This window comes from Penicillium waksmanii, assembly GCF_028829765.1.
Source record: "Penicillium waksmanii strain IBT 27052 chromosome Unknown utg000002l:1.0-3326099.0:1.0-3328782.0, whole genome shotgun sequence".
Lineage (NCBI taxonomy): Eukaryota > Fungi > Ascomycota > Eurotiomycetes > Eurotiales > Aspergillaceae > Penicillium > Penicillium waksmanii.
This window is the reverse complement of record NW_026643249.1, coordinates 2583909-2610704: the sequence shown is the minus strand read 5'-3', so window position 1 is coordinate 2610704 and position 26796 is coordinate 2583909. Positions and strand designations below refer to the sequence as shown.

Sequence of the window (26796 nt, the reverse complement as noted above, 5' to 3'; positions counted from 1 at the left end):
TCTGCTGTATTGTGATTTTTGCAAACACCAATTTTTTGGGAAAGCTCAAAATCTTTGCTATAGTCAGGTAAGGCTATATATCAACTCTGTCTCTATATGACGAGTATTAAATCCTAACAGTCATGTGGTGAAGCAGCATCATGACATTCAGAGAGCGCCTAAATGCTATCATCAGGCCAATTCAGATGATCTGGTTATCCATCCAGTGTAAGCCCCCTCTTTTTCCTCACAACGACCAATAACCCAACATTGTGAGAAAAAAGTACACTACAATGCTTTCAAAGAAGCCTTTCGCAAAGACGGCCTCTCCTCGCTTACGAATCTGCAACGGATCCGAGATGATGCTACGTCAAAGCTCTTTATCACACATTGTGAGTTTTTTCACCCATAACTCAAGTAAAAAGAAACTAAATCTTCCCTCTAGCGCATGGTTTTATCACATATGAAAACACGACTGTTGTCCCCTCCCTTGTTCACTCCGCTCGTGGTAAAATTCTCGAGCTCGGCCCCGGGCCAGGAAACCAAATTCACCGCTTCGATCCATCTCAGGTAGATTTCATATATGCCATTGACCCTAATACATGCTACAAGGAGGAAATCGCTGCAAGGGTTAAAAGGCTTGAGCTCCAGGATAAATACAAGCTCCTAGCTTGTGGTGTCGAAGATAGTGATATCCTCATAAAAGAGGGCATCACTGAAGGAAGTATGGATACCGTTCTCAGCATTCAAGTATTGTGTGCGGTCGGAGATGTGAAGAGTGTAACGAGGGCGGTGTGGAAACTGTTGAAACCCGGAGGCTGCTTTGTCTTTTGGGAGCATGAGAGGAATAAGGATGCTGGAACGGCAATAGCGCAGGGTAAGCATTGGACATCCTATTCGTGATTTTGAGTATATGGACGAGCAGACTAATCGATAATAGCTTGCTTGAATCCCGCTTGGAGCACTTTTCTTGGGTGTTCTTTGAATCGGGATATCAAGGCGGAAATTCTTGGTGCGGGGGAGTGGGAGAACCCGGGTGATATTGAGATGGTTGAGGAGCCGTATAGTTGCTTGCCTAGAATCTGGGGGGTACTCAAGAAGAAAGCATGATTGGAGCCTCGGAAGGCCATGTTTATCATGTTACCTTCCCAATTTTCCTCATTGCCTCGATACAATCTAAGTCGTTGGATTTTCGAGAACGAAGATGGTCGTTGCTGGTAGGATAGTTTACAACGGATCTGGCTAGAACATCGTAAATATCTGACTTTACCTAGCTCAAAAAATCCACGAAACCCGACGCAAGGAGAGGAGTCCAGTCATGAGAATAATAAATTTTTGTCCAAATAATAAAAACCGATCAATTGCTCGTTTTGAGAAACTCCGTTCCTACCTTGATACCTTAGATATTCCTTCGGGGGAGAATGGAAGGAAGGGAATGACCCTGTCGAAAAAATACCAGTAAACTTCTAGCAACGAACAGAACTTTTACTGGAGTGTATTTGCATCCCTTTTCGCCTGATTATTTAATGCCTGGACCCTACAAAATATCCATGAAAGTTCTCACTGTGTCGTGCGTGTTATCCAGTGTAGTAGTCGAGTATCATAATCGTGGGTCAGAATGCCGGAAATATTTGGAGCGCCTGCTGTTGCGCCCGAGTCTGTGATCGGGGCCTGCTTCTTAAGACCCCGCTTAACGTTCGATGCACCGCTGCTACTTTATAAGTGGAATTCACGAAACCTAATTTTCCGATAATTGAATCTTCATCTTCGTTCTCTACTGATTCAAAAGCCGAGTGACAGTATGTTGATCATCCAAAAATTAGAAAATATGTGATTGATATAGGCTAAGAAGTCCAGACATTCCCAAAATGCGATCCACTCTTATCACTCTTTTGACCACCATGTTCGTGGCTATGGCAGTTGCAGCTCCCATGCCAAACAACAACCTTGATCTTGATACCTCTGAAGTCGAATTTGAGAAACGAGTGTCAACTCCTGCCGAGCCCATCGGTGTTGACAGCTCTGGAGGCATTGGCATCGGCAGCATTCTCTAAAATCAGAAAATGCGAGTAGAAAATGGAGTTATCGCAGTCCGGAATCGAATTAAGAGTAAGACTAGGGAAAGTAACCTCGTATTTTGTGTCAGGGACCGTTTGTGGAATTCCAATCCTGGAGGGCTTCCTGCAAGAGCTTGCAACGCCTCACTTGGCACTTGTGTACTTGTTCATGTCTGATATTTCCTCAATCCTCTTAGTCAAATAATTTTCGACTCCTTGATCAATCTTTATTCCAACTGAGTTTCAATAAAGCCGACACGTTCGCAATTAGCTTTGTGCTTTCCAGAACACTGGGCGAGACTTCATCGCCGGGGATGTACATCCAACGCGTAATCAATCCGTTGATGTGCGGACCAATTTCAATAACTTGCTGTGATATGAGTTGCCTCAGGGAGTGAACACGAGATGCAGCTAGTGTTATGAGCACAACGGATGCCATACTTACACGGGTTAATAATCTGAAAGAAAATGAACAAATACAGGGAGGATAGAATACTTACGAGAGCGAACATATCCAAGTATCCACCATGATTGTATGATGAATATTTCGTAAATTCTGGGCATGCATCCAGCATGCTTCCAAACAAAGTCGCGATCCCTCAAATACAATCGGGGGGGCATTCGACTACCTCTTCCCCATTTGACAGCGCCCATGTAAGATAAGGCCGGTAAATGACACTCTTGCAGGTCAAATACCGCTGACGAAGGAATGCACCTTCTGGAGATTTTGTAGTGTCGAGATCAACCGAAAACTGAAAGTGAAATGGGAGAAGATCCTTCCACTCTTCCAGTTGATGACCGAGCTCCGAAACCACGGAGGGGAATTGATTATTGTCAAACCCCACTCCATCATTACGGGCATAAAGAAGATCATGAACACGGTTTAGGAGTCGACGCATTGAGATGCAAGCGAGAAAGTAAAGAGAAGATTGTTCCTGGTCGCTCTGTGACTCCTGGGTGGAGTATTCGCCCGGGAGAGGAATAAGGGATTCGATCTCCGCAATGCCTGTTTGTGGAAGGGCGGATAGTTCAGCCAGAAAGTCACTGGGAATTTAAATCAGCTCAGCTTTACTATACAAGCAGCGTCAAGTGCCTACCTCTCGAGTATATAACAGGACCAGAATATCCTGCGAAGGCACTCTAATCTCTCTGGAGGTTGGTCGGAGGGTGTATAGGATAAAAGGAGCCTACACTTAGTTGCAGCTGCGCTTATGAACGACCAAGCCTGGAGCGGCCTTTGTAGAAAGGAGAAATATAGGCTAAATAGTGTTGTTAGACACGTAGGCAGCGGAGACTCGTCTCAACAAATAACGTACCCCGTGAAAAATAGGCACTGGACTGCATCCGCTGTGAATTCCGCTTGTGCCAACGGGATTTTCTTAAATGCGCATTCGAAGTACATCGAAGCCAGAAATCGTTGTTGAGTTTCTATCTCAACCGAGTGTGTCTCTGGGGTTTCCTTGGTCGTGAATAATCCCACGAGCTCGGAGGAACACCCCAGAGCCATCACTAATAATGCTAGGCATGAGCGGGTACTCTCTTTTACCGCGCCTGACAATAGATATTCCTTCAAGCTTTTTGCAGTAGATCTCGCCATGGTGGGATACCAGAAGTTGATTCCTCGCTCGAAGCTTCGAATTGTTTTTTCTATGTCGCTCTTCGTCATAAATGGTTGAGGGGGTGACGGCCTGTGGGACAGTGGCCTGCGCGCATTTTCGAGTTGGAAAACAGAAAATTTACTCTCTTTGATCAAACTTCGGAATTCACCGAAATGCGGCCACGATAAAATAGATTCCGTCGTTGACGCATGGAATGGTGACAAAATGGCGTTTGAAATATGATCAGAGGGCCCCTCTCCGCGACCAAAATTACTAACAGTGCTGGGGGAGATTGCATTCCCAGGAGATGCCACAGAGGAGATATTAGCTGGACTTCGGTGGGATGCTTGGGCCTAGAAAAGAATGTTAGTCAAGCAAAGTAGGCCTCGGGTAGGGTACGACGAACGAGCTGGGCGGATAACTGCTGCAGGAGACTTTCCGACCGGATAGCGACGTCCAGAATCAAGTCACTCTTGCTCTTGCTATCTTGAATATCAGAGTTCGTTCCAAAGATACAGATTCGTGGTGAAATAAACCAACATACTTGGTAGCTTCAGCCCCATATACACAGTCTGTTCCCCCCCTGGGTACAAGTTGTACAAGATGGCCGACGTCCATCGCATCTAGAAAAAACATGTTAGCGCCCATTTTGATCTCAACAGGGTGGGACCATGCATATTGACCTCACTTTCCGATAGCGACAGGGGTCGCACTGAGACCTGCTTGTTAGCGCCACGCCCATGTAAAATGAGAGGAGGCAAAGGACATACTGCCAGACATGTTCGTTTTCTTTTATGACTCTCCGTTTCTCTGTCAGGGGACATCATATTGTTGAATCATAAAGTCTGTCAGAGGAGAAAGACAGAGCAGGAAATCTGAGAGTTCGGAAGTGACCTGGGGCCCCGCATTCAAGGTGGCTTAGTTTAGCCGACGAAAAGTCATTTTGGATACGCGGCATCGGTTGATTTTCCGAAATTTGAGTTCCAGACCAAAAAATAAGAATATAACCTCAAATATTTGACAAAAGGGGCTTGGTGGTATATATACTAGGTTATTTCAAAAATTCATAATGCATCATTCCGATTTCTCCCAGATGGTAATTGTGCTACTAGCTAACCCCTATTCATTCGAATTGACCGGTCGCTTGACTTCCGGTCTGCTTGATCGAAGATAACATTATTACTGCGCGAAGACTCTCAGACGCCATTCCGTGTATTATGGTCATCCGTGACCTCCAAAGTCCGCAAAACAGTGGTGATATCGCGTTTTTCCAGACTCTTCTTCACTGGATTTGGCGCGGAGAAAACTTCTTCGAGCTCCTCCAGGGTGCGCTCTTTGGTCTCTGGGAACCAGAAGTAAATCACGACCATTTCAATGAGATCCCAAACGATGAACACCGCGTAAAAGTAATACTTCAGTTTCGCGAACGCTGGTCCTGAGCTGTAGGAGATAATGGCGCTGCTGATGTTGGATAGCAAATTTCCAACTGCCGTGCCCTTTGCTCGTGTGTTGGTGGATAGCGTCTCAGCGATATACATGCTCTGCAACGGTGTCCAACCGAAGGAAAACACGATGCCGAAAAGGTAAATGAATGCAACGGAAGTATTCGCTGCACTAGAGTTGTCCGGGTTATCGACCGACATTTTCGAAGTCCCGAGAATAACTGCAAAGGCGATGGAACAGAAGAGAAGCGAGTAGATCATCAGCGGTCGTCGGCCGATACGATCTGTGAGACCTGCACCAGAGATGGCGGCAAAAAAACAAATGACTGGATAAATTCCATTCAGCATCAACTGCGTTTTGACGGAACCAATACCCGCATTCTCCACCATCACTGGAAGATAGTACCCAGTGAGACTGTTTCCAGACAGTTGGCCAAAGCAAGCCATGCCGGCCACGCAGATGAAGCGACGGCGAGCTGAGTGTGTGTTGAAGAGCTCACGGTACTCCCACCACTTCTTACTGGAATCATCCACCGTGACAGAAATCTGATGTTGCATCTCCTTGACTTGGAGAGTCACAATCGGATGGCTAGAATCACCTTCGCCGTGGTACGTCGCAAGGACCTGGATGGCCTCGTCAACGCGGTCTTGTGCCATGAGCCAACGTGGAGACTCCGGTAGGAACCAAGTGGTGCAGGCCACGATGACGGATGAAACCAATTGGCACCAGATTGGGATGCGAAAGCCGTTTGCGGTGGCGATACTTTGGCATCCATATACGACCCAACTAGCAACGATCGATCCGATATACCAGGTGCAATTATAGAGACCCGTCAGCGTACCACGCCAGACTGGGTGTGCCATCTCAGAGACATAGCATGGCGCGCTCACGCAGCAAAAGCTGACTCCAAACCCAAGGATAAATCGACCAGCAAGGAACATTCCGTGATTAATAGCTGGTGCTTGGACGCAAGTTCCGACAATGATAATCGCAGCTCCGATAAACATGCCCATCCGGCGTCCCAATATATCATTTGCCGGGCCGGAGAGAAGGACAGCGGGTATGGATCCAATATTGTAGATGGCAAAAACCAATCCAGTTCCCGAAGACGCGGTTTTCCTGTCAAATAGTGTTAGGTTCAGGGTCTTGGGATAGGAAAAAAGGCACTCACATATGGAAGTATTGCTGATATGAAGTCATCGCATTCACTCCTCCCATGAGCGACCCATCGTATCCATTGAGACAGCCACAGAGATATGCGACCATTAAGCAGCCGTACAGGCGAAACATATTGGGAGTCCATGGGCTACATTTCATGGACTCGACGGCTTCAGCCAGTTGAATCGCCTCGCTGGTCTCCTGCAAGGCCATTTCTTTGGATTCCACGCCATCCTTGCCAACCTCGACATGTTCAAGGGACGGCTTAGAGGGGTCCATGGCCGTCATCGCAGGTTTGTATGCCGGAGGACGCAAGTCTTGTTGCGGACTTCAATCGAAAGTTGTGATCGTAAATGGCGCGATGAATTGGAGAGCTGCATGGAGCTCAAGGATCAGCGGTATATGTGGGTATTTAAGACATTTGGGTCGCATGATGGCCGGCATGTTGACAGATTGAAAATCCGGGGTTAACTAAATTTTAACTCTAGGAACGACGCCAAATTGAGGGCTTTCGCGGTGGCACGCGCTTTCGGGTCGCGTTTCCCCGACTGGCTTGTGACTGGCTCGCCAATGCGGATGCTGCAGTTTTGGGGCATGAACCGAAGGACCTACCCCCTTCCTGGATTCAAAGCTATGCACTAGCTATCCCGAACGGTCTGTGTGGATGGTCTAACGTGGGTTAGCGAAATTCTTTCAAGTGATCACCCCGCATCATCGGCTCCGTTACCCCCGAGCGAAGAATGAAGGGGCTGACTTGGAGGGCCGAGACGCCCCCCAGTCTAGGTCGGGTTTAGCCTGTTTTGATTTAACCGGTGGCCTCGGCTCCAGCCGAGAATTTACCGTAGGAGCAAGTGCGAGACATTAAGTATTCGTCAGATCTAAATTGATACTGGCAACCTTCAAGTTGGAATACATCTGATGGGATTCGGAACACCATCTTTGAATTATCCTCCAGGGCAGTTGAACTAATACTTCTACACCCGGGGAGTTTTCAATTTTGAGATACAAAGATATATTTAGGGTGCCTCCAGGGCCAGAGAAGCGATCAGCTTTTCTGTATGAAATGATTCGACTAATACCCTACTAAGCTGGGAATATGAGTTCTTTTCCATCTCTAATCAAACCACGGAGAATGACCCATCCCAGGAACTCAAGGCTGAGAATATATAATCAAGATTTTTCCTGATTTTTAGAAAACCGCGCACCTGGACAGGTAAATACCATCGAATTGGCCTAGCACAAGTGGGTCCATTAGTAGGTCCGTCGGGGATGTCGGGACCGAAAAAGGCAGATCAGCCTGGAAGGTCAAGGGTTGGATTGCGATTCCCCTGTACGCGTACATACAGAGTAGATGCAGCAACACTTGGAATCGCTTCACTTACCGGAAGAAAATATTTGGGGCTGTTACGTTCACAAGCTCTCGGTAGAGCGATATCTCAACATGTGCACCAGACGATTATCCGCGAATCACGGATCGCATGAGCACCAAATGCAAGCATCGTGTCCAGATGAGCCCAATATGCCGTGACAGTCCACGATACATCGTACTAGTAGCAGAGAGGGGTAAGTACAACGTGTTCCACGATCCCCGCACGAGTGATGATCTGTGTTTTTTTTTTTTCCTTCCCTTTGCGGGTCCTTGTCTTGGTAGCTCAACGGATACCATTTAAGGGCCCGACTGCCGCTGAAACAAAAGAGCAGAGAATATATTATTTGCGGGAATTTATCCTACAAAAGGCAAGTTGTGATTTCGACTTTTTCTCTCTTGAATAGACGATCGCACCATGTCCGAGGCCGATAGCAGCACCTGCGACTGGGAGAACCCGCGCATCTTCCAGCGAAACAAACTCCCCCCTCGCGCATACTTTCTTCCAGAAACAACACTGTCGCTGAACGGCCGATGGGACTTCAATTACGCATTGTCACCCTTATTGGCCCCGGAAGTTTCCAATGACAAGAAGAGCGACACCCCGTCTGAACCGGTGCAGTGGACAACTATTTCGGTTCCTGGTCATTGGCAGCTACAAGGCCATGGAAGTCCCAACTATACAAATACCATCTTTCCATTTCCTTGTGACCCACCTCGTGTCCCTAGCCAAAACCCGACAGGTACATATCGGAGGTCTTTCGACGTGCCACCTGATTGGGATTCATCCGCGCAACTGCGGCTCCGATTCGACGGGGTAGACTGCGCCTACCATCTCTGGGTGAACGGACACGAAGTCGGATATGCACAGGGTAGTCGTAATCCAGCTGAATTTGACATATCGCAGTTCGTTGATCGGAAGGCTAAAAATGATCTTGTCGTGCGTGTCTACCAGTGGTCAGATGGATCGTACATCGAGGATCAAGACCAGTGGTGGCTTTCGGGTATGTTTTCTTCACAGAGACACTTGCTGGAAGCTAACTATATTCCAGGAATTTTCCGCGATGTTAACCTACTTGCATTTCCTTCCGTTGCACGGATTGAAGACTTCTTCGCGAAAACCGAATTCGACGAATCCTACGAGGACGCTGTTCTGAAAATCACAGTCCGTCTTACAACTAGCAAGCCCGTGGTCTTGGAAGCTACACTTAGCGATCGAAAAGGGTCACATGGAACCATCGGCTCTGCAAGCGTGTCACAAGTCGAGAATGGGGATGCAATCTTGGACATTCCGGTGAAGCGCCCCGAGAAATGGACCGCAGAGACACCATATCTTTACGATCTCACCATTAGTCTACAAACTTCACCGGATAGTACAACTGTTCAGAAAATACACCATCGTGTTGGATTCCGCCAGGTCGAAATAAAGAAAGGGAATATCACCGTCAACGGCAAGGCGATCCTCTTCCGCGGTGCCAACCGCCATGACCACCATCCCCAGTTCGGTCGTGCTGTTCCCTTGTCATTCCTTCGTGAAGATCTCCTTATCATGAAACGTCATAATCTCAACTCTTTGCGATGCTGTCATTATCCATCGCACCCTCGGTTATACGAGCTTTGTGACGAGCTTGGGCTATGGGTCATGGACGAAGCAGATTTGGAATGCCACGGGTTTTACGATGCGGTCGCACGACCTCTCGATATTCCAGAATCAATGGACTACGAAGAGCGCAAGAAGCTGACTTTTGAGAAAGCCGCTCAATATACTAGCAACAACCCCGAGTGGAAGGATGCTTATTTGGATCGTGCTATTCAGATGGTCCAGCGTGACAAAAACCATCCTTGTATCGTGATTTGGTCTCTCGGAAACGAGGCATTCTACGGCCAGAATCATCAAGCTATGCATGATTATATCAAGTCTATCGATCCGAGCAGACCGATTCACTACGAGGGTGACCCGGAGGCACAGTCCGCCGACATGTTCTCTTACATGTACCCCTCTGTCAAACGAATTGAAAAATTGGCTGTCGCAGAGGGTGATGATTTCAAGAAGCCAATCGTACTCTGCGAGTATGGCCACGCGATGGGAAATGCACCAGGTGCATTGGAAGAGTATATGGAAGCTTTTCGAACCCATCGACGACTGCAAGGCGGATGGATCTGGGAATGGGCAAACCATGGTCTCTGGGATGAAGAAAGAGGTTTCTACGGGTATGGTGGTGACTTTGACGATTACCCCAATGATGGTATTTTTGTTATGGATGGGCTATGTTTCAGCAACCATACCCCGACTCCTGGTCTCATTGAGCTACAAAAGGCCTACTCGCCGGTCCACGCCTCTTACGCCAACGGGTCAATCTCCATTGAAAATAGATACGACTTTACGGAACTAGAGCATCTCCAGGCCTTATATCGCATTGAATCACTCGGGGAAGAGTAAGGATTCACATTGACATCTCTGAGATCAAGCTAACAAAAAACGCAGGACAACCATTATATCCACCGGTAGTTTCAAAGTTCCTTCCGTGAAGGCTGGACAGAGTGCGAGCATCGAGTTTGCTCAGGATCTACCGAGTCTTCCCGAAGGTGAAATTTGGGTCACTGTCAGCTTTCAGAACATCCAATCTACTGCCTGGGCCCCAAGTGGCCACGAAGTTGCTTGGTTTCAATACCCTCTCAAAATTTCTTCGATCAGCCCTTCTCTTTCTCCTCGGTTCCCTGTTCAGATTAGCTCCAACCGTTCAAGCTACACCGTGACAGGGTCGGACTTTGATATCTCCTTTTCACGCTCCACTGGTGGCTTGACAAGCTGGACCTCTAAGGGGCACCAGCTTCTGGATCCTGATCTCAAAACAGCCACTGCATTAGCTCCAGGCTTTTGGCGACCTCCAACCGACAATGATACTATGTCATCAGATCTCCAAGAAAGGAAAAGATACGGACTGGATGACATGAGAGTCCAGCTCAGAAGCACCAATGCTTCTCAAGTTGAGGGCGACTCTGTGAAAATTTTGACGGAAACCTGGGTCGGTCCACCTGTTCTTGCATGGGGCTTCCAAGTGACAACCACCTACACTGTTACTGGAGATGGAAAACTTTCTGTGTCCTCCCATGTGAAACCTCAAGGATCTCTCCCCTCAGATCTTCCACGACTGGGCTTGGACTTGCGTCTCGCTGACGAATTGGACAACGCCAAATGGTTTGGTCTAGGACCGGGGGAATCATATCCTGACAAGAAACGATCTCAGAAACTCGGAATCTACAAGGCCAGCACTGAACAGCTTCAGACGCCATATGAAGTTCCCCAGGAGGGTGGAAACCGGTCCGAGACCCGTTGGTTGCAGCTGAGCGATAATCGTGGCTGGGGCATCAAGATTTTCAGAGATTCCGTACATACAGACAAGGACCCTACAATCCATTTCCACTGGAACGCATCTCGTTATAGTGCGAAGCAGATTGAATCAGCAAGGCACCCATGTGATCTTGTTCCTGGAAAGACGGTCCATGTGCGACTTGACGCTGAATGTAGCGGAGTGGGAACTGGTGCTTGTGGGCCAACTACCCTGGACAAGTATCTTGTCGCTTGTGAAGAGAGGAAGTTTAAATTTACTCTGGTACCTTGTTTTAGCGACGGTTTTTGAGTTAAGGGTTTGTTTTGCGAATAATTTTAGAACAGGAATGGATACAAGTTAAACGTAGGTTTCAACAACTACTTTTATTTTTTTAATACGAATTATTGAAATTCACTGTGTGCCAGTGTTCAGATGATGGCGGGGACTTCATTATGCGGTCGATTTTTCGTCTCTTAGGCCAAAGAGATTAGGCCCTTCGTCTGAGTTTACACCAAAACTTGAAGATGACCGCGGCAGGCTTGAAGCTGCCCGGAATCCAGCAGGGTCTAAATAGAATGAAGCCTTAGTTATCTTCCGTGGCTGAAAGAATCTCAGAGTGCTTTGAATAATCAAGTTGTATATTAGTATATGGTGTATATCGGTGACTCAATTCACATGTAACATCAAAATTCCTCTATAAAGGATAAAAAGAATCAGAAATATTCATTTCATTGTCGTAAATTGGCCAAGGCCTCCTTTCGCATTTTTGGGTTGAGGACCCAGTACCTGGACGCACAAGGCCTGCTATGTATCAGACCAATTCATTGACATCCAATCATAATTTCGCCTTTCAATGAAATTGGAGTCGGCGCCAAAAGTTCGAAATTGCTGGAATCCCTGTGTCTGCTGCACCGGCGGAGGAAAATTACCAAAAGAATTAGGCATAACAAAATTCTCAGCTGAAGTATGATTAGATCGAAATCACAATGGGAATTAGTAGGGACGGCGAGACCCACGATTAATAAAGCCATCATTGACTGGCCACATCATTTCCTCATCCAGCCCAGATCTGGAGTTGTCTCCATCGTCCAGATGAGCATCGTTGTTCTGGGAATCACTGCCACCGGGCTCTTTAACAACTTGACTCGATGGAGTCCCATAATTTTGACTATCAGCTGACCTGGCAAGGACGAAGCTGACAGTGTCGGCCGCCTTCTTTGCATCCGTCGACGTATCGCTCCTTTTCATCCAAATGGTTCGGCATCTTTGGAGTGTTTCGCGAATATCTGAGTCTCGTTGCACTGGATGTGCGTTATGGAGCAATGTGCATAGAATCATCGTTGCGGTAAGAAATTGATTATGCATTAACGTGTTTGCTCTCAAGTGCATTGTAGCAAGTTGCCCCCCTGGGCAGGTCTCTTCATCAACCAGGTGTTGAATATCCAAGGTACCGAGACAAGCCTCAAAACAAATTTTGTGCGAGTATGTAGCTGGGTTGCCATCTGCATCACGATACTTTGAGCAGAGAAAGCGGCGATGCAGCGCAATCTGCCCCTGATAGATCTTATTGGATAGGAACAACCGAGACATGATTATCTGCGGAGGGTCGGTTAGGCTAGCTGCCATGGGTTGTGGCCTCAACGGCGGGGGGATGCTTCCTGCCGCCTGTTGGAGGGCGGCGTCGACGCGCATCACATCTGGATAGCTGCAAGGGTTTACTGCGTCTACCAGCTCGACCACAGCCCCAAGCGCGGTCATAGCACGCCTCATAGCAATTATTCCAAGCGCACTGGTGCGTTCGGTGAGCGGGCGGGATGGAGGTAATTCGGTCGTTGTCTGGTCGAAGTCCGTATCGTTCAGATTTCGTGGTTCCATGGTATCCCATTTGGAGTCAGAAATCATCCGCGGCATGCCCATTTGGCTTGAGACAGTTATGTCGGCCATCAATATCATCACCCATAACCGGCGACGCATCTCCCCTTTATATGGCGAAATTCCGGGGAAGTGGCTGGGATCACGGTGACAGCCCATTCGCATGGCTAAGTTAACTTCCAAAGCCAATAGAAACCAAATATCCTTGTCGGTATCGTCTCGAATGTAGAACTCGGCGTATGTGTAGTTAATTACTGTTTCCAAAACGTATGGCCCGGATCTTGTATATTCCCCCAGAATCAAACACTGGACAATGCTTTCCCGAAAATGCTCGATCTGAAGTGAGAAATCTTCTGTATTCTGCTCGGACGTCTTGCCTGATACTAGGCATCCAAGACAGATCATGCTGAACAGGAGACCGATCCACATGATTGGTACTGTTGACGGATCATTCCAAAATGTCTCATACTACTGCGGTTAGTACAGGTTCTCGAAGGTGTAGCCATGTGAGCTTACCTCGCGTAGAAAGCTTGGACCATGGATCGCGGCTATATAACAATCTAAGTTTGGAGATTCACCGTTAAAGAAGAACAGGAAACTCACATGACGAAACAAGGTCCAGGTAGTTGAAATACCGAGATATATGGCGATCGACCACCGCTTTTGGCGGTAACTTGGAGAGAATCTCTTCTCGAGAAACTAATCGACGGCCTCCATATAGAAGCATCGCATATCCAGATTTAGGTTGTGCAAAGGTGCTCCTATGTTCCTCAGTGCCATGGTTTGGAGGGGTATTCGCGAGTCGAAGCTGCTCCTCACGGTCAAGGTGAACCTTGAGATCTGCAATTCCATCAAGTAGAATCGCCCAGTGATCACGTCCCACATAGCTAACCTCTGACTCACTGATACGCATACTGCCACACTCGGGACTTTCGTCCTTGGCATCCATTATCGTATCACCGGAGGGAGCATAAGTTGTTTGGGACAGGGCAGCTATTTCAGAAACCGTGTTGGCAGGAACTTTACTCCCGGAGTCGGCCATCAGTGAGACGACTAATTGCTCTAACTGTACCAAACGGTCATGGACTGCACGTGGTCCCGAAATCATCGAAGAACCTGGCAGGCCTGGGCTGTCCACATAGGTGCATATTTGGCCGCGTGAAGAGCAGCAGGAACATGGCTGCCGACGGTCACATCGTGATCTAAAATCGCGTTAACTCTTCAGCCTGACTAGTTCAAATTGCCGAGACCCTTACTTGCGGCGTCAACAGGGATTGCAGGAGAGCTGTGGCTTGTCTCTTTGCCGACTTGGTTTTGGTCGAGCCTGCAATGGCTGAGACGGCTGCGACGACTGGGATGTGATGTCAAGCTCTTGGCCAGGTCCGCCTGGGTACATACCGGAAATATCTCGGGACGGCGCAGGACAGGATCAATGAGACTGAAGGTGTATACGGACTTTATGCAGGCTGGGAGGCTCTCTCTACATTCTCAGTGCCGTCACCTCACGTGATTTCCTCGATCGGGCCCCTTGAATCGTGACTCTCCAACTTGTCGGGCAAAACCCCCGAGGTTTGACGCCACTCGATTTCCCCACGAAGACCCACTGGAAAGAACCCCGAGTCTACTCCGCATTTGACAGCTGCTTCTTGTTAAGGCGTGGGTGCCTCAGGCAGAAATTCAGATCGCATTATTCCGCGTTGTGGCCTCTCTCTCGCGGGCATTGATAGTCAGCACATACATCACCACTTTCATGATTCTGAGCTTCTGTCGCTCCGTGGTGAACTTGTCAAATGTAATGCGGGCAATTCAATCTGCTCGCAGGGAGCCTCGTGTTTTTTCCGAACAAGTAAGACATGTCCAGCCTCTGGAACACTTCCGCCTCCAGACAGCAGTTTCGAAAGAGAAAAAAAGAAAAAGAAAAAAGAAAATTTGTCGAAACTTGATTGACCCGAGAGCTGTTTATCTTTCATGATTCGGTTCGTACAAGCCGACTTTCGCTATTGCAAAAAATGAAAAAGAAAGAGGATCATCTCTGACGTTTCGGACTAGCATTTACCCCAGGGAAACTGTGCAGATAGGTTATCCTGTTTGGATGCATGTAGATCGTCAAATTTCCCTTGATAGAAATGGATCGGCCTGACTACTAAGCGACCACCTCATCTTACAGCTATAGCCTTCTATAGCCGTACCTGCACTTTTTCTTGTACATTCATCGCCTCACCTCGATTCACCTTCTACCTAACCACTACTACATACTCTCGCCGACCACCTTCAATTTGCACAGAATTCAAGTCATCGTGGTGCTTCACTCACGATATAGGTCAACTTGGAGTATTCCACCAGGTCCAGGACAGAATAATTGGGCGTCTCGTTTGAGAGAGTGGAAACTCCATGGATACTGTAAGCCAATAGCTTCCTTCGTGATTAAACAGGCCCGTTCTGATCTAGTGTTTGATACGATAAAGCTGGGATTGAACTCAATCTGAACTTCGATGGCAAGCCCATCGAGAATCAGAAAAATACCCGCCACCTTTGTGACTCCGAAGGCCTTGAAATTGCCGTGGTGTAAGTAATAATTCTTTTGATATGTTGGCTAGGTTTTCATTCCAGTAGGACCAATAATTGTTAGCATGTTTTCATCTTGGCCAAAGGATGCAGGATCTACATCCGGCCTGTCAGTCGAAGCTCATATAGATTTCTACAAGGCGCAGCTTAAAATTGCTTCAAATTTGAGACCAGTTTTGATTACTGAGAAATCTGGATCGTGGGAGCACCTCCGTTCTGAAAATCAAGGAATCCAAGCTGACTTCAAAACATAGGGATTGTTGGACGCTTGACGAGTCTGTTCAGTTCTATAAAGACACAGCAGATTGATAAAGAGTTTGGACTTCAAGGAAAGATATGCCATGAACCCCACAGAAAGCGATCTTTATTCAATATTCGGGTCGCGGCCGACATACTGCATCAGGTGCCAGAGTCAATGTCACTATTTGTGAACGGATTTTGGCTATCACTAACGAAAAGCAGATTAAAAATCACTGCAGATATTTCCTATTGGGTCCTTGTCGGCGAACGCCTTCTAAACCAATGGGATAATGATATCAGGCTCCTGGCCTCTATTATCCCCCATGTATGCTGCCCAGTTTTCATTTCTTTTCCCAGAAACTAACATCAAATAAGATCCATCATATACATGCTCGTATGGGAACAACACAGTCCCCACAGTGCCCAGAGCCTCTGGATCCAGCTTTCGCAGCCGAAAGGGAATTTTTCGAGAGATTTTGGCTTGATGTTATTGAATACAAGCAGAATACCAACTCTGGATCCTGCATTACATGGGTTCCTGAATACGGGTAAGATCAAAACATCGTACCGATAAGCGCTAGAATTCTAACATTCGGTTAGGCCATTTCCATATCATCCGAGAGGATCTATGCAAGCCCATGGTGATCTTGCAGATAGCGAGGCCGAACGACTCGAGAAGCTCTTCAACGACAAACTCTAAATAAGGCGGCATACAGAGCGTTGTTATACTCGCCGCCCTACACATTAACGTCCGCTCCCTGGTCTAAGAGCAGTTTGACAATTTCATAATGCCCTCTCAGCAAGGCGGCCTAGAGAGCGTTGCCATAGCGGCCAACCTGCACATTTACGTCTGCTCCCTGGTCCAAGAGCAGTTTAACAATTTCATACTGCCATATAGACAAGGCATCCTGGAGAGCGTTACAATATTCACCGCCCTATACATTAATATCTGCTCCCTAGTCTAAAAGCAGTTTGATAATTTTATAATAGCCTCCCAATAAGGCAGTCTAGAGAGCATTGCCATACTCACCGCCCTATATATTAACGTCCGCTCCCTTACTAATAAGCTCACATACAGGCGCTACCAGTCCATTAAGGTAAGCATAGTAAAGCCTAGAACCTTCCAGAGGACTAGGGTCAGAGTACCATCTCCTATTAGCCTAATACAAACAACTCTATTATCAAAATATCACTTCCTCTTCCAGGAACTTTACAGTCTCTTAAACTATATCTTTAGAATCCTAAGCAAATACAGTATAGCACCCGCAGAAAAGTCCTCCCAGATAGGTTTGTACGTAACTCAGAAACACCAAAGAGTTTATGCTCTGTATAATAACTATATTATAGCATATGCTATATGGCCTCAGGATATTGAGGAAAGATTGAGGTGACTTCAAGTCTATCGTTTTACTCGCTATATAGCAGGCTGCTCTTTGAGACTTGGTCTAAAATCCTAATATTACATTAAGGTTACTAGTTAGCTTCTGCAAGCAGGTTATAATACACTAGAAGCTATAGTCACTCTAGAGCAGCCAAATATCTCCGGGAGCAAGCATGCTCACAAAAAGAGGATAGTAAATTGGCGACCGCTATAAGCTGATACGTTTGCCTTAACTTATTCTGAATATCCAAAAGGCATAGAACGAACACAAATATAACAATACTTCAGGTCTTAGCAAATAGTTGTTGAACGAGTTTACATACGTTGTTACAAATAAGATGTTTTGGTCAATTTTGTTCAAAAAAAACAACGCACCCTTGCATCAGCATAATGCTGCTCAACGCATAACGCGCCGGACCATGGCCGGAGGGTTCGAAATAATAGTAGATCTACGCACCATTCTCAGAAGTTATTATTTTCGGCTTTAGATTTTATTTTTATTCCTATTTTTTACATTTTTTTGGCGGGCCTTAGCTTCGTACTACAGCTAATCTATAGTAATATAGTAAAGGTAGTAAAAGACGATTCAAAAAAAGAGTCCTCAGGAAAATAAAAACGCTTAACCTAGTGTAAGGCTCTAATTCAACGGCTAAGAGAGGTAAGGTTGTTTCCTCGGGCCTTCCTCACGTGCGTTTCCTATTAGTTTGAGTGGCCCCGGGTTAGTGCCCTAGAATTATTTCCACTTCTGTGGCACCTTAGATTTTTGGCGAGAACAATCTGAACCGGTTTAAGCCGAACCAGGCGATACTTAATGATCTAACTTAATCGCTTACCTCATCAAACTGTGTTTTATATAGAGTAATACTAATTTTGCCAACTAGTCGTTTCCGATCCCCAGGTTATTTTCTAAACTCGTCGTGTCTGAGTTCTAAGGAGAAGTTAAACGTAGAAAGACAAAATAGGCAATGATACTATAGGGAAAACATCCTCATGTGTTCATACTAAAAAAGCCTACTTACGAAAAGGCTGCTACTGTAAAAGTCGAAGACAGATGGCCTGTACGTCAATATCCAACCCGAGAGGCATTATAAAAGTGCCGGGACTATCCACCGTTGCCGCACCCACCGTCGTTGCACTCACTGGTCTGCAAATAGTCACAATTGTTTGTCTTTTAACGACGACCGTTGCACCTATGGATCACTTTCCACATAACGTTGTCAGGAAATCATGTTTATTTTTATTCTATAGTTGATCTATCCTATCTATATACCTAAGCTTTCACCGCAGGTACATACCGATCTTGGCCATTCCTAGGGAGCAAAGCAAGTCATTTAGATTAAAACGCCATCTTGGCTTCTAGCGGTCCATAAGAGCGACTGAAGAAGGGTGAGACCGAGCAGTGACTCGCAGAAGTCGCACCGTGCTTTCTACTCTGTCCTGACTCTGACTTTTCAAATGAAAACCACCCATTGGAATTGCGTCAGTGAACAGAAATGCGAGAGAATTCTTAGAAAAAGAAAGCTAATGAATAGGACGTTGAACTCAGTTTCATATGTATAAATAGAAACAACCAGAATAATCAATCAGACAATAATTTCTGATGGTACTGCCATATTCAAAAACAGATTCCCCCATATACACTTGAGAATTGATTCCCGAACCCTTTCTTGGAACGCCCTAGTCTATATTTGGTTAGTCTCTCAACCACCCCCGCTTCGTGGTATCGTATCGCCTGTTAGTATCGAATGAGTCATTGTAAGATACTGTTAAACTCCATAGAATCTTGTAGAATGTTCCTGGCAAACAGTCCAAACATTTTGGAAGATCTGGCAAGGCAGCCTTGCTGAACATCATTACCAGAGTGGTGGAGTTGATCCAAAATAATTGCCTAAAGAGCGAGAAATATGGCACGCCTGTTGGATCTTCCAGATGAGGTGATTCTAGAGATCATTGACCACCTACAAACAGGCACTAAGCAAATCAAATTGTCATTCTATGAGCTTGGAGACGCCTACCGCTATGCGATCGACCATAATCCATCACAGAGAGCTAAATACCTGCACTCTTTTTTACTCGCCTCCCGCCGCTTGAACAGTCTTCTAGCGCCAATATTTTATCGTGATATCTTCGTCCGTGAATACTGTCGCGTTGGCGCGAAGATCCCGCTAGAGCAGCTGAAGTGGAGTCTGGAGAAGAACCCGAGTCTCCAGGAACATATCGTTTCAGCAATCATTCCATGTGGCAGCTCCTGGCGTGACCGCTCTATTCGTGATATCTTTCATGTTTTTTGGTTCACCAACATACAGACCCTTACCATTCACGGGTTCAAGGATTGGGAGCCCATGCAATTTGAAAACAACTCACATGTTGGGACCTCGCCCGTGAAATGTCTGAGGCTGGTTGATTGTGGGGCGCATGAGGAAGCTTTAGCCACTGTATTAAGCTGGCCAGCAGCTTTGAAAGTACTTCACTACGATGCCCAGCAAGGCGAGTGGGAGGGCCATTATGGAGATGAGGCAGTCAAAAGCTGGACATGTGCTGCTTTTGTGCGCACACTGCGATCACAAAGGAGAACGTTGGAAGAACTGACGATGACAAGACCGTGGCTTGACCATGAAGGATTGGGCAATGGACCTCGCATTGATCTAAGCGAGTTCACAGCCCTTAAAACTCTACGCATTTACCATGTCTTTCTCTGTGGGTGGGATGATCCGTCTGGGGTCTGGAAAGGCTTACCTCATAGTCTGGAGGTGTTAGAGGTCTTTTACGATGACACAAACCTTACTCAATTTTTGTGGGAGAGTGACGATGAGCCGTACGATACTTTTCTTCTTGATTTAATCAGGTATAAGAGGGCGCATCTTCCACATTTATGCACGGTGACCATCTACTCATTTGACGAAGTCTATGATCTTGAAAGAGAAGAGCATCTGCCCGCAGGACTCTGGACGCTACCGTCTTCACTGGAGCGCGAGGCTGAATCCGCTGGTATAAAGCTAGATGTGTGGCTGGGATACCTGGATGCTCCAAACTTCGAGGAAGCTGACGTTTTCGGGTCACTGAAAATTAGTCAAAACGAACATTCTAGTCGATCCAAGCAAAGAGTGGCGGCTAGACTGAGCAGTGTACCACAATGCAATTTCTCCCAGGAACCTTCAGCAGGGAGGGTCAAGGCCTACGGACGCTATACCCAATTGCAGTTCTAAGCGGAGAGGATGGAATTGTCAAAGCTGCACTACACACATATATTTGATGCCGATCAAGAACAATCAATAACTAGGGAACCGCCACAGCAGAGGTTTCTGCTATAGCTTATGTCAAATACCCCTCCACAAGTCCCGATATACCCTAGCGATACATATGTACAAGCCACAAAGAGCAGCGGTTGGAATTTAGGGATAAAGGGGAACACGCATAGCTAAGCATGCGTCTCTGAGCAGCGTAAAGAGAAGCACTAACCCCTTTCAGCCCATTACGCCCCACATCCCAGGATACTCGATGAGAAAGTGAAAGCTTGGCTAATAAGATCCAGAGGCATAGAACATTCGCGTCTTCTCCAAATGATGTTAAGCTCCGGGATCAATAGAAATCTTGAAGAGCACTTGCAGTAGGTACTTCCTTGTCTATCTTAGATGCGAGGCCCTATACAATCTTTCACATTCCATTCATTACCACAGTAGATGATTTGTGTCTAGTACTGGCCCAATTCCAGCTTCAACAACAGGCCATGGACCAGACATCGCTATGGAGGCAGGACTCAAATCTCTCACGGAGAGAAAAATTCCATAATTATTCAGATGAGAACTGTACTCAGTATTAAATTGCGCTGTCTGCTTTGGTCAACCCCCACTTTATCTGGCAAACTAAATATTAGCCATTCCATCATACACGATTTCAGTCTGCCGGAATAGGATTGGATGGAGGGCGTGGGGGCACCGGAAAAGGAGTTACCGATCGGGTAATGGATTACTTCCCCGCACACTCTCCCCGCAATTGTGAACGCGGAAGTCCTCCGAAGCGGTCTGGGGTATGCTTTGAGTTTCCATACTCATAAATTTTCCACAAATGAGAATCTAATTTCGTCCCTTCAACCTCTGGGGGTGCCGTGGGGGTGATGGCTGATCAAGCCATCCCGTGCCCAGGATCCCTAGCGCCGTATATGAATGGGAAACCCCGATACTTCGCGTGGATTGATTCTCAATGATCATCATTTCAGACATATGAATCTCCCACCCTCGAATTATGGATTCTAAACAAGATGACTTCACAGATTCCGTGGCAATTGAAGACGTACGAGACCTCAATGCAGCACAAGGCGACTTAAAAGTCAAAGCCGTGATTGACCAGGAAAACCAAGCGATTTACCTGGAAGCGCTCCAAAGATATCCTGAAAATGATTCTATTGACCGGGATGCGGAGAAGCGTCTCGTCCGGAAGCTCGACATGCGCATTATTCCTGTCCTAGGTATATGCTATTTCTTCTACGTGTGTACTCCCTTGGCTACGTACTATCAACAGCCTTTCTAATGCTTATCCTTGAATTCTGAAGTATGTCGATAAAACAACCCTTTCATATGCAGCAATTTTCGGAATCAAGGATTCTCTGCACCTTCAAGGTGCAGAATATTCTTGGCTGTCAAGCATATTCTACTTTGGTTGGCTTGCCTGGGCTATCCCTTCAAACTTGCTCATGCAAAAGTCACCTCCCGCATATTATCTGAGTTTCAATATCTTCATGTGGGGTGCATTATTGATGTGCCAAGCCGCTTCCAAGAACTTTGAGGCCCTTGCCGCTCTTCGAGTACTCTCGGGTGCATTCGAGGCCATCGCAGACCCGGCTTTTATGCTTTATATCTCGACCTACTATACCAGAGAGGAACAACCATGGAGAATAGCGGGCTACTATCTCTGGAACGGTATTGGTGTGGCTGGGGGTGGTCTGATCGGTATGGTTCCAACATTCTGCTTGCAGCCTGACTATTCGTTCAATTTCTTTTCGCGGCGGACTTTCTGACGCAATTTCCGAACTAGGCTACGGAATCGGTAATATCAAGGGCGCCCTCGACTCCTGGCGCTATGAATTCATCATTGTTGGGGCAGTGTGCTCAGCGTGGGGTATTGTTCTTGCCTTCCTGCTCCCTAACTCGCCTACCTCCTACCGGGGCTTCACACATGAAGAGAAGCTCATAATGATTGCTCGTCTGCGGCAAAATCAGACTGGGTCAGAGCAGCGACGAATTAAGTGGTCTCAAATCAGAGAGGCATACTTGGATTATAAAATGTGGTTATTCTTTCTACTTGGATTCGTTGCCAATATCCCGAACGGCGGCATATCTAATTTCTCGACACTGGTTATCCAAGGTCTTGGGTTCAATACACTCAACACGGCCTTGCTCGGAATACCGCAGGGTGTCATAGTGGTGATCTGGATTGTTCTAGGAGCGGTGATCAATCAATACCTTCCGAAGAACAGCCGCACTTGGGTTTCGGCTCTGTTCATGCTTCCAACTATTGCAGGTGGCCTTGGATTCCTTCTTGCCCCGGACGATGCTTACGTTGCCCGGTTGATTTGCTTGTAAGTTTCAACATATCTGACAGGGATAGTTCTTTTCCCAGATCACTGACCATTTCTCTTTAATTCTATAGCTATCTCACTGGCTCATATCAGGCCTCTTTCGTGATATCTCTTTCAATTGTCACATCAAACATTGGTGGCCAGTCAAAGAAGATGATTGTTTCCGGCATGATATGGTTCGGTGTTTGTGTTGGTAATATTGCTGGTCCTTTCTTCTACAAGTCTGAACAAGCACCAACATATCGCCTGGGTATCGGATCTTTGTTGGTCTCAAATTGCATTGAGCTTGTTTTGTTTTTTGTGATCCGCTACACCTTTATCTGGGAAAATAAGCGGAAGGAACAATGGCGACAGACATTGCGAGAGCAAGGAAGGGAGGACGAGTTGACTTTGAACGCAACAGCTTTTGCTGATTTAACCGATAAGGAGAACCCAAACTTTGAGTATGTTTACTAATTTGGGTGGTCGCTTTAACACTTCCCACCTTTTCAACGCCATTTCCAAATCAATTATTTTTTGACTTTAGCTCCTATCCATCCCTGTTCTCCGTTCGACACTGAGCGGAGCTTCCCCATGAATTAGTCATGGGTAGGTAATTCAAGTTATCTGAGGGCATAGGGCTAGGTAAATTTTCAGATTCATACTAAACTTGATGATAGCAACTTCCATGTCATCAACAATGTAAAATATAGTACATATTTCGGGTGACGACATAAATCATTCAGGTTCGCGCGACCGTATCTTAGACCTTGGGAAATGTTCCAGTGAAATCGATTAGCATTCGCAGATTCTCCGATTTGAGGCTGAAACTTTTAAATAGCGGAATCGAAACCAGTAATAATCGGGTTTCTGGAACCCCCACGCGGGGAAGTCTCCGACCTTCAAGCCTCAATTTTCCCCTCTCTCCCTCTCCATTCGGTAACCCTTTATTTCCTATTTGATTTCTCAAAATGGACTAGACATTCTCATTTCTGATAATAGCTCAATATTCACCAACCGCGCTTCGCCGCAGGAAAAGTATGAAACATCACCGAGCTAGAATTGGACAGTGCTAATCAAGTCAGGAAAATCCACAACGCATGTGTAGCATGATGTCACCCTTGTCGTTGCATGATATATAGAAATTTCGAAATAAGCATTTAGGCATTTAAAAGACGAGGTAATGTAGAAAACTTGAGAAATCCTGAACTGACTTCAAACCTTCGCTCTTACTTTTTACTATCTTCATGGTTCGGCTACGCCAAATTCGATCATTTGAAGCTTAAAACAAAAAATATTAGAACAATAGAGATATCTTGAAAGATTGGGTTTGAATTATCTTTAAAATATACATGTTCGGGTAGAAATCAATTAATCACACAGAATGAATGTTCACATCGGCAGCCATAACATAACACCTTGACTCTCTGCTTTATATATCGAGAAGAACCGGTTGAAATCCCTCAGGAGTCAGCCTTGAGATCACTCAGAATCTCATCCGCGGCCTTCTCTGCAACCATGTAGGTGGAAACAGCAGTGAAGGTACCCGGAATCTTGGGGTAAACGGAGGCGTCCACGACACGGAGTCCAGAGACACCACGGACACGGAACTTGGAATCAAGGACAGCCATTGGGTCATCGTCGGCACCAATAGGGCAGGTGCAGGAGGCGTGGTGGCCCCAAGCTCCGTCCTTGACATATTGCTCGACATCCTTCTTGGACTGGACGGCGGCACCAGGGAGAACCTCGGTGATGTTGACAAGTTGGCGATCGAAAGCGTCACGGGCAAGCTCAATGGCTTCGTACAGGGCAGTGAGATCAGCGTCGTAGTCACCGACACCAGTGTCGAAGTAGTTGAAAGTGATCTCGGGCATATCAAGGGGATCGGCGGATTGCAGAGTCACGGTACCGGCGGTGTTGCGTGGGTGAGCCTTGAGGATTGCCCAGGTGAACCAGTTGTGCTCGTCGGTGGCGTTGATGCTGTAATCCGGGAAGTATCCGCGGAAGTTGACAGGGCCTCCGAAGCAGAAGATATCGAAGTTTTCATCGGTGGTAGAACTCTTGTAGAGCATAGTAGCGGCAAGACCGGGGGATGAGTAGATACCACGGTCACCCAGAATAGGAGACTCCCACTCGTTGATACAAGGGTCTGCCTGGTCGCGAATGCTGAAAGTGCACTTGTCCAGGCAAGAAAAGTCCTTCTCGATCTTTCCCTGCACAGAAATTTCGTAGTGATCCTGGAGGTTGGTACCGACACCAGGAAGATCACTGATCACCTTAATGCCGAACTTCTTGAGTTCCTTCTCAGGGCCGATACCACTCAGCTTCAAGAGCTGGGGAGAGTTGTAGACACCACCGGAGACGATAACCTCGCGGGAGGCACTGGCAGAGCCAGGGATACCATCAAGGGCGTACTTCGACAGCGGGCTAGCGCGGTACAGATGACGGCCATCCAGGAACTCAACGCCAGTGGCACGAGGAGGGGTGACGGTCTCATCGAAGACAACCTTGGTAACGTGCGTGTTCATGCGGACATCGAGAGGGTACTTTTGGGTGCCATTGGCTAACTTGGCATCACGAACGGCAATGATAAATTCGCGAGCACCGTTGCGGTGGGCATCATCGGTCGAAATGGGGATTTGGTAGTAGCCCGGGTCGGTGTCGCGAGACTTAGAATCGGCATTAGCATCGCCAGCCAGGAGAGTACCAATGTTCATAACATTGTCAGTGAGGTTTCCGAGGGCAAAAGCACCACCAGTAAGCATGCTCAGAAGTTGAGGGTCCTCCAAAACAATGCTAAGGGGCGCAGTCTCGGTAGACAGCCAGCCGTCATAACCGTGACCCTCTTGTCCTGGGAGCAAGTAGTTGTTGTTCTCGAGTTTGGTGAAGTATTTGCGCATGTTATCCGGGGTCCAAGAGCTGTCGCCGGTGAGGGTAGAGATGTATTCGAAGTCGGATTGGTGAGGGTAGACGGCGATCAGGGCGTTGTGAGCAGTGCATCCTCCCAGGGTACCGGTGCGAGGATAGAGAGTTCCCTTCATCTTTGAACCGTCGGGAGGGCTGAGACCAGTGTATAATCCGCCATCGGGGGTATCATAACTGGTCTTCCAGTCACGAGCTTGACGCTCTTCGTCGGAATAGTGGTTGACGAAGAAATTCCACGCAAGCTTCTCATCCTCAGAGGATCGGGCAGAGTAGGCCGGGATGGTGTAGTTGTAGTTTTCACCCTGGTCATCACCAGCCTCGAGAAGAAGAGTCTTGTGGCCAGCCAGCGCAAGACGTGCAGCTAGGGGACCACCACCGGCACCAGAACCAACGACGACATATTCATAATCTGTGATGTTAACCGCCTTGGCCACGCTGGCTGTGGCCGCCAGCAGGCCGACGAAACGGTAAAAAAAACATAATGTTGGTAAGGACTGACTGAAAGAGCGACTGGTTTGTTGAAAAAGGTACCAATCCTTGCTTATATACTGGGGTCGAAGGTTTTCCCCTGAAACAACATAGCTCGCATAATCCCCACGTACTCTGTGCCTTCTGGCCCAACGCCGTTGAAGGCTGTCATGCCGCGGCAGTGGGGTAACTAGCTCGTGAGTTATCCACCCACTTATAGTTTAGACGAAAACGTTTACAGCAACACTGCCCGAACGATCGGCGATAGTTTAATGCCGACTCCACTTATTTCACCTGCCATCCCTGCTCATCATCAAAAGGTTCCACACAATGCATCGGCGGTTTATCCTTTCCAGATTAATCGCGACTAGCAGGGTCCGTTCGTATCCGTCTACCAAGGCAGTCTGAATTAAGTTGTTTCAGGGGCTAATGTGATGGTTCCTTCGTCTTTTCCTCGTACGATTATCTACGAGTATGAAGAGGATCATTAAGCTTGCAGCCTGTCCCTAGTGTACACAAATGCCATTTCCTTGAATGGGGCTCTCAGTCGAATCGTGTCACACGCAGCCTAGCCTCTATAGTTCTCATGATATCTGATCTTCCACAAGGACGGCTTGGTATTTCAAATGCCCCTTGACCGAATGAGCTGAAGTGGCCGAGATAGTTTTTTTGGTTCGACCGTTAGACCCATATTGATTGCCCCAATGATTGAAGCTCCCAATGTGGGTGTAGCGAGACGGCCCGGGATGTTGAACCTTGATACTAGTCCCCACTAGCTTTCTTAGCTCTTTTTACTGCCCATTGACAACCGAGCGGGGGCTCATCACAACCCCGGTGCCTCCGAAAAATGCCCCTCGG

At 47.0% G+C, this 26796-nt stretch overlaps 9 protein-coding genes across 9 annotated transcripts; 5 read left to right on the top strand and 4 right to left on the bottom strand.

Moving 5' to 3' along the window:
- Positions 1-140: 140 nt before the first annotated feature.
- Positions 141-1089, top strand: N7481_002663 (class I SAM-dependent methyltransferase; the record flags this gene model as incomplete). The annotated part of the gene is made up of 4 exons (XM_057261882.1): positions 141-207; positions 264-371; positions 425-856; positions 920-1089. 4 exons carry the CDS (start codon positions 141-143, stop codon positions 1087-1089), a joined length of 777 nt encoding a protein of 258 aa, XP_057126814.1.
- A 1546-nt stretch (positions 1090-2635) lies between these two features.
- On the bottom strand, positions 2636-4414 carry N7481_002662 (fungal specific transcription factor domain-containing protein; the record flags this gene model as incomplete). The annotated part of the gene is made up of 6 exons (XM_057261881.1): positions 2636-3080; positions 3134-3271; positions 3353-3987; positions 4041-4116; positions 4179-4257; positions 4405-4414. The coding sequence occupies 6 exons, from the start codon at positions 4412-4414 to the stop codon at positions 2636-2638; spliced, it is 1383 nt and encodes a 460-aa protein (XP_057126813.1).
- A 416-nt stretch (positions 4415-4830) lies between these two features.
- Positions 4831-6514, bottom strand: N7481_002661 (sugar porter family MFS transporter; the record flags this gene model as incomplete). Its single annotated transcript, XM_057261880.1, has 2 exons — positions 4831-6196; positions 6249-6514. The coding sequence occupies 2 exons, from the start codon at positions 6512-6514 to the stop codon at positions 4831-4833; spliced, it is 1632 nt and encodes a 543-aa protein (XP_057126812.1).
- A 1505-nt stretch (positions 6515-8019) lies between these two features.
- On the top strand, positions 8020-11242 carry N7481_002660 (putative beta-galactosidase; the record flags this gene model as incomplete). The annotated part of the gene is made up of 3 exons (XM_057261879.1): positions 8020-8605; positions 8654-10037; positions 10087-11242. The coding sequence occupies 3 exons, from the start codon at positions 8020-8022 to the stop codon at positions 11240-11242; spliced, it is 3126 nt and encodes a 1041-aa protein (XP_057126811.1).
- Positions 11243-11737: 495 nt separating this feature from the next.
- Positions 11738-13847, bottom strand: N7481_002659 (putative transcription factor; the record flags this gene model as incomplete). Its single annotated transcript, XM_057261878.1, has 4 exons — positions 11738-11892; positions 11950-13273; positions 13322-13353; positions 13409-13847. 4 exons carry the CDS (start codon positions 13845-13847, stop codon positions 11738-11740), a joined length of 1950 nt encoding a protein of 649 aa, XP_057126810.1.
- Positions 13848-15626: 1779 nt separating this feature from the next.
- On the top strand, positions 15627-16310 carry N7481_002658 (uncharacterized protein; the record flags this gene model as incomplete). Its single annotated transcript, XM_057261877.1, has 3 exons — positions 15627-15935; positions 15968-16158; positions 16211-16310. Coding segments are annotated over 3 exons (600 nt in total), but the record flags the coding sequence as incomplete, so codon positions are not given.
- Positions 16311-18895: 2585 nt separating this feature from the next.
- N7481_002657 (uncharacterized protein) lies at positions 18896-20197 on the top strand (the record flags this gene model as incomplete). The annotated part of the gene is made up of 1 exon (XM_057261876.1): positions 18896-20197. One exon carries the CDS (start codon positions 18896-18898, stop codon positions 20195-20197), a length of 1302 nt encoding a protein of 433 aa, XP_057126808.1.
- A 1036-nt stretch (positions 20198-21233) lies between these two features.
- Positions 21234-23022, top strand: N7481_002656 (uncharacterized protein; the record flags this gene model as incomplete). The annotated part of the gene is made up of 4 exons (XM_057261875.1): positions 21234-21476; positions 21541-21937; positions 22023-22566; positions 22638-23022. The coding sequence occupies 4 exons, from the start codon at positions 21234-21236 to the stop codon at positions 23020-23022; spliced, it is 1569 nt and encodes a 522-aa protein (XP_057126807.1).
- Positions 23023-24008: 986 nt separating this feature from the next.
- Positions 24009-26110, bottom strand: N7481_002655 (GMC family oxidoreductase; the record flags this gene model as incomplete). The annotated part of the gene is made up of 2 exons (XM_057261874.1): positions 24009-25968; positions 26073-26110. 2 exons carry the CDS (start codon positions 26108-26110, stop codon positions 24009-24011), a joined length of 1998 nt encoding a protein of 665 aa, XP_057126806.1.
- Positions 26111-26796: the final 686 nt, after the last annotated feature.